Raw genomic sequence first — 15734 nt, forward strand, 5'->3', positions numbered from 1 at the left:
GAATAAATGAATGAATGAATGAATGAATGAATGAATGAATGAATGAATGAATGAATGAATGAATGAATGAATGAATGAATGAATGGATGAATGAATGAATAAATGAATGAATGGATAAATGAATGGATGAACGAATGAATGAATGAATGAGTGGTCGACCCTTATCAGTGGTTCGCAGGTTCAATTTCCAGTCTGTCTGCCCATGTGTCAAAGTTTCTTTGGGCAAGACGCTGAACGCCACATTGCTCCTGGTGCTTATGGCTTGGCGCCAGTGTTCTGATGTGGAGCCGCCTTAAGTGTGTGAATGGGACTGATATTAATATAAAACCAATCATTTGTTTTATGAATGCACTCATTTTTGGGAGGATTTTTACTTTTGGTGTTGCGTAAAACTGGGAACTTGGGATCAGGTGATACATCATTTAGTTTTTAATGTTTTAGTTAATACTTAGAAATCTTCTAGAGCCACACCATGCCTGTTTTCCAGCTCTCCCCGGAATGCTTCATGCTTACAACCTAAATCGGGTGATATTAGTCAATCAGGCTCACTTGAGTCAGCCAATCAGCAGCAAGCTGGTCAGGTTGAACTGAAAAACCAGCAGAGTTGTGGAGGTTGAGGACCAGGGTGGGCCAGCCCTGACCAAGGTGCTGCACAGATAAGTTGGCAATACAAGAGGTAGTGAAATACATCAGAGCATAAACCAGCAGTGATGGGGGCAGGCCAGAACCCAACAAAGGCCAGAAGGTACGGACTTGACATCAAAAGGTGTGGACAACTCCATCCATCCATCTTCTGCTCATTTGGGAAATATAATAATTGTAGTTTGTGCCCAGCCAGAGTTATGTCACACCAAGTCTTTCATATATCGGAATAGAGCAGTGAAAGGAAAAATCTAGAGCAAGATTTGTCAGATTTGCACCACTTTGACATTTCACACCAAGCCTCTTCCGACTGTAGGTGCTGGACATTCCTGATGTGAATGTAGCCACCCTGCACAGGAAGCTTGAATCTGGGAGCACGTTCTTTGGGTCATGACCCGGAGCTCATGACCATAGATGAGTATCAGAACAAAGATCGAGCTAGCTTTGCTTCCTGACTCAGCTCTCCCTTCACCACAACGGACCACAGATCAGCAGACATCTGTCTGTCACTCTCACGCTCTGGCGGACAACTCCAGATACACAAAACAATGAGCATCATACAGAATATCCTCAGGAAGTTACTAAGCTGGAAATAGAGCTAAGAAACACCCAAATAACATGCACCAACTCTAAAAACTTAGACACAGCTCCTCAAATGCAGACATGCAGGACTAGATGCTGTCAGGTGGGATCCAAGGTGACCAAAGAAGGGAGCCGCCAACCTGCACAAACCAAAGACAAAGACCCAAGGCACAAACCATGACAGGTAATGCCAATAGAACAAAATTAATACCAGAACAACATGGACCAACAGTAGATGCAAGATCCCAGAGATACTTTCAGATGAGGTCAGAAACCGAGATGGAGAAAGGAGGGACTTGTTAATGGCAGCATAAATGGCGTTGGGGTGGTCCACTCTAGAGTTGGAGTATAAACTACCCCCTTCATGGTCCAGCAGCCAAGGCACAGCTGCACCTAACCAAGCAAACAACAAAGGAACCTGTGAACATGCTTGAGGACCTGCTGACAGCAGGATCAAACCTGGAGGTCACAGATGCTCCACCCTTGTTGCACTGTAGAGCCCTTTAGCAAGGCACTTAATCCAAACGGCTCCAGCGGAGTTACTTAGTAGCTACATATATATCTGAGACCAGAGTTTTTCAAAATAAAAAAAAAAGAGAATTCACTTTCAATGCAGAAAAGAATAAATCTAGAACTTGTGGTGAGGTTGGCAAAAAAAACAGCCGCATCAAGATTTCCTCTTCAGAGTCTAAACTGGGAGGAAAATAGAGAAGAGATGAAGCAGATGCTGTCAGAAGTCCTCGTCCCAGCCAGACAGCTCATCTGGGGGGCTATCTTCATCTGGAGGGTAGCTGTCAAAGTAACTGTGATCCATCGGCCCCTTGAGCTTAAGAAGAGAAGACAAGGTAGAAGGGAAACGTGACACCTTGTTTGTCTTTCTTCAGCTGACGTGCAGAGTTTCAAACAATCCTTACTTCTCTTTTCAGTGGGGAGGCCAACGTCCTGGCCTTCAGCCCCTCCCAGTTGAAGCCGGTAAACCACCTGTGGAGCATTGGGGAATAAGGTGTCAGTTGTCTCCCAGCTGAGTGTATGAAAACCCTTCTCCACGTCAGACCCTGAAGAGGCGGGGAGCAGCAAAGGTTGCAAACCCAAATTTCTCTACTGACCACTGGAAGCTGGATTTAGACAAGGGACTTTAACTGGCTGTTATTCCAGCTCAAATGTAAGTATAACTGGAGGGACGCTTCTTTGGTCGGCAGGTGGGTGGTCCCATTTTGCTTTACTCTCACTGTTCTGTCAGCCCCCACCTACCTGTGTTTCTTGATGTCAGTTATTCCATTTTTCAGGTTCCCTAGTCGCTCTGATGGATTCCGCCTGTAACAGAGGTCAGACGAGGGAAAATCTGTGTACTTCATTCCTCAGACGTCTGCATCAGCACCTCTTTAACAGATCTCGCTGGTTTATTCTAGAAACATGTGAAGAACTGTACCTGCATAGTTTCCGTATAAGGTCCTCTGGTCTTTTGGAAATCATTTTTGGGAAGTCCATCTTCTCAATGCCTTTCAGGATGAATGTGTAGATTGTCATCTGGTCACTGCCAGAAAATGGGGGGCTGTAAAGCAAATACCTTTAATTTTTTATTACTATTCTAAGTTCCTTTTTATTGGCTTTACTAAAATTGTTTGAAAAGGATTACTTTTAAATATTATTGTATTGGTGTTACTATTCAATGAGTCATTAACTCAATAACTTAGTCTAACTCCAATTGAATGGACACCCACCGGCCATTTTGTCAGGTCCACCTTGCTGGTACCTGGTTGGACCCCCTTTTACCTTCAGAACCGCTTTAATCTTTGGTGGCATCGATTCAACAAGCTTCTGGAAACATTCCTCAGAGAGTTTGGTCCACGTTGACATGACAGCATCATACAGTTGGTCAGCAACAATACTCAGGCAGGCTGTGGTGTTGAAACCATGCTCAACTGGTACTAAAGGGCCCAAAGTGTCCCAAGAAAATATCCCCCACACCTTGACACCACCACCACCAGCCTCGTTCAGAGATCCTCGGTTGGAACCAGTGGTTCTTTGAGTTCCTGTTGTCTTTCTCTCAGCTGTAACCAGTCTGACCTCTGACCTCTGGCATCAGCAAGCCATTTCTGACCACAGAACTGCTGCTCATTGGATATTTTCTCTTTTTGGACCATTCTCTGTAAACCCTAGAGATGGTTGTGGGTGAAAATCCCAGAAGATCAGCAGTTTCTGAAATCCTCAGCCCGTCTTGCACCAACAACTATGTTCAAAGTCACTTCAATCACCTTTCTTCCCCGTTCTGAAGCTCAGTTTGAACTGCAGCAGATTGTCTGGACCATGTCCTTATGACTAAATGCACTGAGATGCTGTCACGTGATTGGCTTATTGGAAATTTGTATTAACAAGCAGTTAGATAGGTGTTCCTAATGAAGTGGCCGGTGAGCGTACGAAGCCCCCATCCCCTCACCTGCCCGTTAGAAGCTCAAAGACCAGGATTCCCAGAGCCCAGAAGTCTACACTGAAGTTGTGGCCTTTATTGAGGATGATCTCTGGAGCCACGTACTCTGGTGTGCCACAGAAGGTCCATGTCTTTTGGCCAGATCTGATCTTCTTGGCAAAACCAAAGTCCACCTGGGAAAGGACATTCACTGGTCAGTCTACAGTTAGAGATAATCATCCAAAGATGCAACTCAAGGATATCTTAGGCTACGTTCACACTGCAGGGCTTAATACTCAATTCCGACTTTTTGAAAAAATCTGCTCTTACATTTATTTTCACAAAGGAGGATCGTCTGTACCCACTGTTGTGGAATGGGGATGTGTATGTGCTGGGGCTGCGTGTGTGTGTGTGTGTAAGAGAGAGCGCGTGCAGCGAGATACGGAGTGAGGAGGGCAGTGGGGGCGCCCAGTCATGTTGTGTTTTAAGGAGGAAGGAGAACGATAATAAAAGAAGGCTCCCCCCAGCAGAACTGCTATTGACTCTTTATTAACCCGCTCTGGAGAATCTGAGGGTCCGAACGGGGAAGTGAACCCCGAAAGAGGATCCGCCTTCTGTCCCCCGCGCTTCTGACCACGGTCGGAAAGGGAAAAAAGTAATCGTGGGAAAGGTTCAACACCCCGCTCGGCCATTTAGCTGGAAATGTTTTCAAAAACCGCCCGGTTGCAATAAGAGCCCTGGAGTTTGGCCTGAGTAGAGCTGTCACCCCAAATATGAATCCAATCGGTGACCTGGCTTCCCTTTCACTGACTGGTCTCAGCAGCATCGTCCACCATGGTTGATGTTTATGTTCCCGCCTACGTCAACGCAGAATGATGACGTTTGTAGCGTATCAATGACAAACTGGTTCATGTGGCCTGGCTGTTTAGATGGAGGTCGCATTTCAAAAGATGGGATACATATCGGATTCAGGACCACATACCCAAGTGGCCTGGGTCGCATTTGAACAGATCGGATCTGTGTCGTTCAGACTGTCATGAAAAGATCAGATACAGGTCGCATGGGGGCAAAAAAGCGGAATTGGGTCATTTCAGCCTGCAGTGTGAACGTGGCCTTAGAAGAGAAATGCTGGTTTCATTTCTCTGTTTTTTTATGCTGTTGATGGCTTTTCTTCTTTAACCCTCGTGCTATCTTAGATGACCCCCCCTTCCATTGAGGTGTTCTCCCTACCATGACAAAGGTGGATAAAGGTGGAAAGATTTCATGTAATCCATGGACACCAGTGAAGATCACAAATCATTGAAGAAAAAAGGTTCAGAGCACTGTCTAGTGGGTCTAGATGACCCCACTCCCAATGTTAAAGTGCCTAGGATAGCACAAGGGTTAAGGAAACGTTCAGAGCTGAGAAACAAATGAAAGCTTAAGTAGAGAGAACAGTAACTCGTCTAAATATGACAAGGCCAAAGCAAAAAGGCAACAACTACACAAAGGAAGACAGAGCAACATGGAATTTATCATTTCAACGTTTTTTTTAGTAAAACTCAAACAGACTAAAATGTAGAGAAAATCTGAGCTGTGGTTTTGTGGAAGAGTTTTTATAAAGAGAACTCGCGTGCCGGTCTCTAAACCTCATCCCCGTAATCCAGCGCGATAATGAAATGCATCATTAAACTCCTAAATTGTAATGTAGGCAACCTGCAAGTAAAGAGACACCCCCAAGCAGGCAGACCTGAGTGCTGCTCACCAGTTTGACGTATCCCTCCATGTCCAGCAGGAGGTTTTCAGGCTTCAGGTCTCGGTACAGGACTCCTTTGCGATGGAGGTACTCGAAGGCCTCTGTGACGCAGCCGATGCAGAACTTGGCAGTGGGGTCATCAAAGCTCCCCCTGAAGACGGGGGGGAAGAGAGCGACAGCTTCAGATCTTTGACGGATCCGTTCATCAGAGCTCCGACTCGGTTGGCTTCACAAGGCCTTGCTGAGGGGGGGTCTCTGACCTGTCTCTGAGAAGACTCCACACCTCCCCACCCAGGCACGCCTCCAGCAGCATGTAGACATATTTGCTGTCTTTGAAGGTGCGATACAGTCTGATGAGAGGAAGCAGAGTTTGGTCAGGCTTCAAAACCAAACCTGCATGGTTAAACATGTTTAATTCACCATCAAGGCAGCGTGGACAGAGGTGTTGGTCTATGCTGCACAGAAGCCTGAAATCATTTATCATCATCAGGACGGATACATGCAAAGCAGATTTTCCTGAAACACATTATTGATCTCAGAATCAAAAAATCTGCTGTTTTTGACATTTCATTGAGTCCATTTCAGGGACATCCTGTTGTCCTTTTGCCTCTCCCAGAAAATGTGTTAAATTAAAATTCATACCATTTCTAAAGCACCTTTAATGAAAAGAAAGAACAGCTCAAGCTGCTGTACGTAAAGACAAACAAGAACACCAATTCCCACACATGCAATAGAAGAATAGAATGAGCCCCTCATAATAAAATACACGAAAACAAACACAAATGAAAGAGAAATGATTCTAAAAAGATAAGGAAGAGAGAACCCAGAAGGACCGCCCTGTCCTCCTGTTGGCCGGGGTGTCAGGGTCTGAGCAGCACAAACAACTCATCCCAGCACCTCCCGCCCCGCACTACCCCAACCCCCGGGTCCAGTGTGCCCGTCGTGGACACACCGGGCCGGGCAGCAGGGAGGACCCGGAACAAGAGACGGCAGAGAACAAGCAGGGCCAAAACAACACAAACACCCCCGCCAAGGGTGAGAAGAGCCTCGTAAACAGTCTAAAATGTAGAAGTATGAAATAGAAGAGTTAAAATATAAAAACAGCTAAAATATCATCATGTTAATTAAAATAAGTTAATGCATAACATAGTGCATCAAAAGTCTAAAACATCTAGAATATAAATTAGAAAAAGTTAAGCAGTAAAAAGTGCAATTTGATTAAAAAGCATTAAACAAATAAATATGTGATAAAATGTCATGTAGGAAATAAAAGTAAAATTCTAGATCCCACATACAAAATCTAATTAAAAGCTCATTTAATGTTAGTGTCTTTTCTTTTTAAAAACCTGGACAGTGGATGAGGGCCTCCCATCCTCAGGCAGGCTGTCCCACAGACGAGGCCTCGCCGTGTTTTTTTTCCCCGTGGGACCTTCAGCGTTGGGGGAAGCTAACCTCACAATGAAGGGCGAGCGCGCCTCTGCCAGGATCCTCCTCTCTGAGTGGATGTGCTCCTCCTGCTTGTTCTCCACCACGTGTTTCTTCTTGATGGCCTTCAGGGCAAAGGTGACGTCCTCGCCCTTCACCTTCACCTGCAGGCGCATGGACATCATAGAGGTGAAGCCTGGCAGCTGGAAGAGTTTCTTGCTGACCTTCCAGCTTTCTCCTTCTGTTTGGTGGATGATGCTGAACGGGACCAGGACACTCGCTGGAGGAACCTCAACATTCATCAGCAGACAAACAGCTGTTTTTTACAAATGTGCTGTATGAACTTGAGAGCATTAAAAACGTGTTATAAATAAAGCTCTGGGAACCTTTAGAAATGTTAAAGGGGGGGGGGGGGGGGTCAACCAGAGATGTCTAGAAATCCTGATTCTCTTGTCATAATGTAACTTCCAGTGTTATTTTGGTGCTTCTGTGATTTTTTAATGTAATTAAAAGTTTTTAAATCCTCTTTTTGTCTTTTAAAAGAGGACCTGATGCAGAATGACAGCAGATGTTTTTGTTTAAAGCCTTCATCCCAACTGTCCCTCCGGGAAACGGGCTTCTTTCTGCAGGTGAAGACGGGCAAACTCGCCCAGGATCATTTTCAATTTGTAGACCGCTCAGAGAGAAAAGGTTCATGTCTATTTCTGTAGGCATGCAGTAGACGACAGGGCCATAGCAAACACTTACACTACATGTAAGGTCAGGTAAGGGTGGAGTACGCATTTTGGACTTTTTAAACCCCCCCTAAATCCTACACACTCCTTAAGGAGCCCCTTAGGGATGTTCAAGTGATAAATGTACCCCCCTTTCGCACCCCTTGTGCAGCTTGACTTAGAGTTTAGGAAAAATAGACAACCGGTTGTTTAGACATCCCATGGCGTCCTACAGGACCTTACATATCACGTGCACACCCTGTTCCGGCAGCGTTGGGTCAGGACATGCACCTAAATGACTAGAGTGTGGCGTAAAGGCAACACACCACATCCTCAACCAAACTAGATGGTACGGGTGACGTACAACAATGGTACCCTCCATTTTCAAAGTGCTGCTTGAGACTTAAGGGAACTTAAAGGAACTCCAGCTTGTCTCCTGAGAGAAGACTCTGGTCTCTGTTTGAGACAACGTTCTCAGTCAATCGGGTAGATTTCCACAGAACCATGAAGCTAGCTGTACCACTCAGACCTGAATCATTGGAATACGACCCCAGCAGATGCTGCTGAACAGCCTAACTACGGGAAGAAAAAGTGGGATCAGCTGGACTCACCAGTTCTACTCGGCCAAACCCCCCAACACCAAGAGTGGCAATAACTTCCAGATGATGGAAGGGCCTGGACGAGGTAAAGAGCGAGACCATGTCTTTCAGCTGCATGAAGCCCGGAGACAGCGACTGACTCTGGTGGCGTGACACCGACTTCCTGGATGCAAACAGAACGTGAGTCAGAACGAGCGCCTTTGTTTGAGGAAAGATGTCAATTCAAACACCTGAGAATAAATAATAGGTCTGACGATTTCATAAACACACTCCATTAGCGCTTTGAGATTTTTACCCAACATGTAAAGCACATTCTAAATAAAATGTATTATTATTATTTTTATTATGATTATCCGTTTATTTGACTCAAAAAGCACAACAAAGATGTGTGTTTCTGTTCCTTTGCTGTGCTCATTTAACCCAAATATAGAGTTGTGCATTTTGGTTTGAATCCTCTGCATCAGTGGTTCATGCATGAAAAGTCTGTTGGACAAACGTGGAACGGTTGTGGAAAGACACACATTAGTGTTTGCATCTCACAAAAACCACACACAATTGCTTAAGAATTACGTAATAATTGTATATAAACTATGTAAAATGCACGTAAACTGAGTAATTCTCCACTAACCAAACGTTCTGAACAGCTCAAAACTGAATTCACGTAAAGACCCGACGACTGAAACCCTCGACAGATATCTGAGCACATTTATGAATAATGAACGCAGGAAACATGAATGACGTAGATCACACATGGATCATGAAAGACCGACATTTCATACGTGGAAAATGTATGTCGCGACTGTGTGACGCGACCTTAAGATCAGTGCCTGTCTCTCTACTGTACAGCTTCTTTTTTCTGATCACCTTTAATGGTCCTGATTGGCTGTTCTCTTTACCCCACCTGCACCTCCCTTTATGTATTGGTCTTCGTCTGTAACAGTCCTTTAATGTCATGTATTAGTTTCTGCATCCTGAAGATGAGGGAAGGAAATGCAATGCTGTCATCCTCCAAACCTCCCTTTCAATCCTTCTATTTGCATTCATTCTACCTTCATTGAAATCTTTACAGGGCTCCAGACTGCGACCAATTGGACGCATTTTGCGACCAAAATATGAGAGTGTGCGACTGAATTTTACATCCAGTCGCACATGTGCGACCAGTAAATTTGCCTCCCCCACCCTCCGTATTTTTTTATACATCAAACGTGGAAGGGGCACGTCAATGATCAATGAAATGATCAATGAGACGCGAGCGCACACGCACGCAGGCAGACACACACACTCGCGCACATACTCATGAAACGCGAGCACACACTCGCGTGATACCTGTCTGTGAGGCGGCCACTGCGTGTGAGAAGAATAGGGAAAGCCACTGTGAGTGGCTAAAATGCGTGTAGGGGGAGGGGCCTAGAGATAATCGAGCGCGCGTAAACATCTGTGGGAAGGAAACAGAGACAAATATCATCACAACCTGATATGTGCGTCTGACCTATGAGCAAGCGAACTATTGATTCGTTCTTCCGACCTGCGGCTAGTGTACCAGTGCCAGAGTGTTCAGCAGGGGTCTCAAACTCGCGGCCCGCGGGCTATTTGCGGCCCCAAGATGATATTTTGCGGTCCCCGCCTTAATATGAAGGTTTAATGTTACTGCAGCCCGCCAGTTTGTATGAATGACACTTTTTCATTGTCGTGGGCGGAGCTGACAAAGCAACCAATCACAGTGGGGTATATGACTCTTGGGGGCGTGGCAATGACAGGACTTGAAAGAAGGAAACCTGACAGCCCCCTCCCTCCCCGGACCACATTAAGGAGTTCCTTACTTTTCTTTAGAACGTCTTTATTCGCTCGTAATTTTCTACATACATGCAGTCCGTGCTGAACTTTTCTCTGGGCCGCACAGAACGGAGGTAGGTTTAGGTTTTGGTTACGGTTACGGCGGCGCATCAAACGGTTTATGCACGGCCATTACGGCAGCTCACCGCTCCCGTCCCGCGGGAGTCGGGTCAGCTGAGGAGAATTAAACACGCTCGAGCAAAAACAACATTAGTTTTAGACTCACTGAAAATACGTGGGGAAAATGCAACGATAGACGTGTTTGAGATGAACCGGCGGCTCGCCTGGGTCGTTGGGGGGGGTTGTGAGATGAAAGCGAATCTGCAGCGAGACTGAAGGAGAACAGGAAGTTGGAGTTGTCCGTAACATTCAGTTTAGTTTTAATATTCTTCTCCCCCTTAGTATGATCTGTGTTATTATATATTTTATGATTATTTTAATGTTTTTTGATGTATGTAGCCTTTTTTAATGAATTGGTATTTTAAATTATTTTAATTAATCCATCCACTACAAAAACCATCAGGACACATGTCCCATAATGCATTGTTTTGTAGTCTGTAGGGCAGCTTTCAGTCAGTTCAGTTTCCAGCTGTGTCCGGGTAGGTTTGCCCCTTGCTCCCACCCCTTTCTCGCGATATTTTTGTGATGATTGACAGGTGATGTTGGAGCAAAAACAAAAATATATGTCACACACCAGGTGATCTGCGCAGCGTTGAGTTCACCTGGGTGATCTCAAACACGCTTATTGTGCATCTTGGCTGCACCTATTTGGTGTCACAAAGATAAATTTCCATCCGTTTTCTTTACTTATCTGTACTGTCATGACAGCGATGGTGCTGTCAGTTTACCTGTTGTTGCATCTTCAAAAGTGCAGAATAAAATGTGACACTGAATTTGAAACAGCACATTGTAATTTCTGCATCTATTATTAAAGTATTTATTAGTAATACAGTGGAAATTAGTAGATTTGGTTAGAATGTTGATTTACGGTATGCGCCCCTAAATTTTCTGGTTGTGCCCCTAAAATCTTCAGTTAGGGGCCACTGTGCTCCTAGTGAAAAAAGTTAGTCTGGAGCCCTGCTTTATCCAAATATTGTAAATTGATCATGGGATGAATTTTCTTCATCTCCTGATACAGAATAACAGCTTAAAATGGCATTCTCTGTGTAATTTGCTCATCCTCTTAAGTTCGAGCGTGTGCACCTACTTGAGGTGCCTCTTCTTGTCGTCTCGATCCAGGGACGCCACGTAACCTTGGAGGTGCTTCTGTAGCTCATTGAAGTTTCCCACAGTCTGATCGAATGTTCTGGAAAAGAAAGGTGTCATTTCAGCCTCACAGAACCCAACAGATGCCAGACTTTCCAAATGAAAACAAGCCAAACACCTCAGGAACTCACTCTCTGTCGATGACGAGGCACTCCACCCCGTTGTCGTCAGCGATGATGTTGGCTGACCTCACATCGTCGCTGCAAAGCAAACGGACACGAGAACAGTCCTACAGAAGCCTGCATCCATCGGGATGAAGGAGGATCCTCTGCAGAGTCCTCACCTGACCAGGGCCTTCTCTCCAAAGTAGTCGCCCTTCTGCAGCGCGTTGATGATCTGTGGAAGCTTGTGGGCCTCCGTGGTTTGAGTCACCTTCACCTGAACAACAGTCCTGAGGAGTTAAAGCTCCTTTCCTGTCAGCATCTCAGCTGTAAGGCGGTTCACTGCTGCCATACGGGATGACCTGTTACAGTTCATGTATGTCTGCCCCCATCACCCCCCACAATGTCTAAACAATTGTGCTGAATTCAGAGTTAAAATGCGACTGAATTGACATGTGAGTGGATCCTCTGTGTGTGCAGAGAAAGAATGAACAACAAAAATCTGATGAAGGTTTCCTGACAGCAAGGAAGAGAAGGATTTCTGATTGGAGCTTTTGAAAGAGTTTGGTAGGAAATATCAGAAAGAAAGTCCGGTCTGATGGTCACACGCTGTGTGCTTTCACAGCAAATTCAGTATCAAGTCAGAAAAAAACCTAAATGATCTAGATCTAAAGCCTGAATGTCTTCTCAAAGGGCCTATATCATGCTTTTTTCTGTCAGGAACATCAGAAACACAAAATCCTGAATGGATCCCAACACAATCGTACAACTTCATGAATGACAGGGAGCAGTCAGAAGAACAGTGTTCATATTTTATGTCTGCACCTGATAAATCCAGAAACTATATGTACAAATATATATGCAGTAAATCCCTTGTTTTTTGCGGGGGTTACGTTCCAAAAAGAACCCGTGATAGGCAAAGTCCGTGAAGTAGAAACCTTATTTTTTTTCAATTATTATACAATTAAATACTCTATTATACATTGAAAAGAAAGAACAAACCATTTTACAGGCTCAAGCATTTGTTTCACAGATCAAAGTACTTTAGAGAAGTTTTTTCAACAAGTAACTTCTGTACTGTACTGTCAAATAATAATTTTAATCATCGATTTTAACAGAAGGCTTCAAATTGCGGAGATTAGTCCCGCCCACCGCGACCCGAGTAATTGGATTAAACGGGAGAAAATTTAAAATGATTATGAAATATTCAGACATACCTTTGGTTTGTCTGAATATTCATAACCCCTCTTGTTAAAGTAAAATATGTCCAACACAAGAGGCCATCAGCTCTCATCTGCCTGCCCAGCTGTTGGACAGGACAAGTTAAAAAAAAAAAAATGTATTCTGAAAAAAATAGTACAGTGGGACAAATAGTGACTCAGGTGTGTTTCATTGCTCTTCAGACTGAGCCACTGCATCCTGACTCCCCTCTGCAGTGTTTTCTTCTTCTGAAGCCCGCGGTGCAGCTGTGTTTGTTCAGGAGAAGAACGCAGTGATTGACAGTTGTTGTCGCTCTTTTTTCTCTGGGTTTTAGAGAAACTCCAAATTGCAAGATTATTTGCACATACGATGTAAATTTGGCAAGCTGATTTACGTATGTGAACATATTAAACTGCAACGTTATTGACGCACAGGCAGAGAAGAAGCGGAGTGACTTTTTAGCCAATCAGAATGCAGAACACAATGCCCAATGCAAATCCATGAAGTAGCAAAACCGTGAAAAGTAAACCGTGTTATAGCGAGGGATCACTGTAAACAAAAAAAGAAGCAACGTGAAGTTAATTACCATAATATAACTTGATTCTCCTCTTTTTAAACTGGAAAACGTGTACAACTTTTCAAATCATTTCGTTTTACATTTCAGAGTTTAGCACGAATACAAGAACAGCACATTTGAGTTAAAGTGCTGCGAGTCGCTGGGGTCTTCTGATTTAATCTTCAGAACTAAAAGCTAAAGTCTTGAGTTAACTCTGTGGCAGCGCTCTTCCAGAATAAACTATTTCCATGTAAAGGATCATCTGTTACCTATGGCACACTAAAGAAGGATTTATCAATGAAATATTTCTGCAGCTCCTTTTCCTACTCAGCAGTAAGACGACTCGATCCTTGAGGCCCCGCCTTTCGCTCCTTGTGGGTGCCGCCCATTTCATGGTGTCATCACACGTTTTGGTGGGAGGGGCTGGTGCTCAGAAAGTAATGCCCAGAAATGCTAGAATTGATTTTAAATATTCCCTTTTGGTAATTTTTCTTAGGAATTAAAATTATAATACACCTAAATGCTGTAAAAGGTGATTTTTGCATGATATAGACCCTTTAAAAACAGTCAGACCTGGGGGGGGGGGGGGGGGGGGGGGTGAAATACACACACATGTGAGCCTGAAGCTACAGTCCAGCTGTGTTGATGAGACAAAAACTTTCTGTCATTTCTACAGCTCTAAAAGCTTCTCCGGCCCCCCACCACACCCGCAGAGGTCAAGTGTCTCACAATGACATCATAGTCGTAACAGCTGAGTTAGTCAGGGTGCCGTTTGACCTTGGTGGCCCCCACTTCCACTGTTTTTCCTTAGTGACAGGCACTCTCAGGGTTTGTTAGGGAGAAGCAAGGGGGGCACTTCCTGCGTTAACCCCTTTCCTCCCAAAACAACATGTGCCCCCCCAGGTGTGAGGGAGTAAGAGCAAGTGTGGAAGTCCCACACTTGCTCTTTGTGGACCCCCACCCCCTCCTTTGCTCGCTGGTGTCAGGTTATCACAGAGGCCGGACAGCAAACGTCGTCCCAAAACGTCGCTGATGGGAAATGAATTTCATAAGGGTTGATTTTCTTTGAATCCTCTTCAGTGTGTGAGTGTCAGATGTTTTGTGCATACACAAGAATCACAGAAGCTGAGGAAAAACCCTCCACCCAGCCCCTCTTTACCCGCTTATCTGGAGCCATGGGGGGCCAAGACTGCCCTTTCCACAGAAACTGAAGTTCAAGGCAGTCCCAGGCCGCGCTTCCAGCGTATCCCCCCAGTGAGACATGCCTGGAATAGGATCAACATGGCATCCAAAAGAGCTTCCTCAACTGGCTTGTAGGGGGGCAGCTCCTGGTGGATGACCGAGCTCCCCACTAGCTTACAGGGAGCCCCCACCAGCCGCCCTGCAGAGGAACCTCAGGGACTACTGAAACAACTGGGACTAAGATGTTCTAGAGCTTAGCAGCTCTACCGGGATCATTGGATTATTCTGCGGTTCCACTCTTGACCGGACTCTTGCGTCCACTGACCTCAGAGAGGGGGACACCACCACTCCAGAGCGGCATCCCTTTGAATCCACACAATCTCCCAAGACTCAGACAGTTCTCATTCAATCATCTGCAGTTTGGGGCTTCCAAGAGTCTCTTTGGGTTCTTTAGCACCAGCACAACCATTTGAGATCCAGCTATTCTAAAAACCCTGTTTGGAACCTTTAAGTCCTTGATGTGAAGAAGGCGGAACTTCAGGAACTCGGACTGAGTTCATCAGAGTCTGTTTGGTGTTTGAGGATCCTGCTGTGAAACAGATCTGTCTGTCGTCTCTGGCTGGACCCCTGTACCTGATCGTGGACCCCCCCTCTGGCTCGTCTGTGCCCCTGTATCTGACCGTGGACCCCCCCTCTGGCTCGTCTGTGCCCCTGTACCTGACCGTGGACCCCCCCTCTGGCTCGTCTGTGCCCCTGTACCTGACCGTGGACCCCCCCTCTGGTTCGCTGGATTTAAAATTATATTTAAAAACAGAACATTTTAGAGTTTTTAGTTTTAAACTTTTGTTCACATTTTAGAGCCGATTGCACCAACGGCTTAATGTACCTCGTTTAAAACTTGGAGAAATGCTTCATTCATGTCTGTTTGAATAATGGAAGGATGAAAAACAACACATCTTCCAACACCACTTGGATGCTAGAGCGGGTCCCCAAACATTTTCTTATGAGGGCCACAATAACTCTGTTTCTTTAAAACTTTAAACTTCTTTTGATCTTTCTTTTATTGAAAAGCCCTATAATTACATTTTATTAATTCATGATCCTTTTAATAAAATAATTTACACTATTTATGAAATAAGAATTACAAAATAACAGTGATTTTCAAATACAAAATGAAAATCCTCTGCCGTCATAATCCTAATAAAGACTTCTCATCTCACAGTTTGCACTAAAACGGAGCAGCTGTGTCCTCCGCGTCTGTTTCTCATCCAGTAATCATGAAAAAAGCTCATTTCTATGTCTTCTGCTGCAGCTAATCATATTTCTGCGTTACTTTTTCACCAGAACAGAGTTCCTCGTTTATTGCAGGAGTTTAGTTCTAAAAATAACGTGATCGTTGAAATCCACAGAGTCTGATTCCAGACGTTTATGGCAGTAAAACTCCTCACTGCATAAATACACTTTTCTCACACAGACGTGAACATTTTCACCTT

The 15734-nt window shown here is 44.7% G+C and overlaps 1 protein-coding gene across 2 annotated transcripts in view; it reads right to left on the bottom strand.

The window, feature by feature from the left end:
* Positions 1-466: 466 nt before the first annotated feature.
* prkg2 (protein kinase cGMP-dependent 2) overlaps positions 467-15734 on the bottom strand; it is a 39093-nt gene continuing 23825 nt past the window's right edge. For both annotated transcript variants that reach the window (XM_078952388.1, XM_023958898.2), the window contains exons 8-19: positions 11486-11580; positions 11334-11402; positions 11144-11242; positions 8116-8266; positions 6819-6955; positions 5627-5716; positions 5376-5517; positions 3662-3825; positions 2654-2776; positions 2476-2538; positions 2139-2205; positions 467-2050 (exon numbers count right to left, since the gene is read on the bottom strand). In XM_078952388.1, the coding sequence (XP_078808514.1) occupies positions 1955-2050; positions 2139-2205; positions 2476-2538; positions 2654-2776; positions 3662-3825; positions 5376-5517; positions 5627-5716; positions 6819-6955; positions 8116-8266; positions 11144-11242; positions 11334-11402; positions 11486-11580 (1296 nt within the window). In that variant the 3' untranslated portion in view covers positions 467-1954. The remainder of the gene's footprint in view (positions 2051-2138; positions 2206-2475; positions 2539-2653; positions 2777-3661; positions 3826-5375; positions 5518-5626; positions 5717-6818; positions 6956-8115; positions 8267-11143; positions 11243-11333; positions 11403-11485; positions 11581-15734) is intronic.

This window comes from Oryzias latipes, chromosome 9, assembly GCF_053564925.1.
Source record: "Oryzias latipes strain Hd-rR chromosome 9, Olatipes_Hd-rR_3.1".
NCBI classification, from domain to species: domain Eukaryota; kingdom Metazoa; phylum Chordata; class Actinopteri; order Beloniformes; family Adrianichthyidae; genus Oryzias; species Oryzias latipes.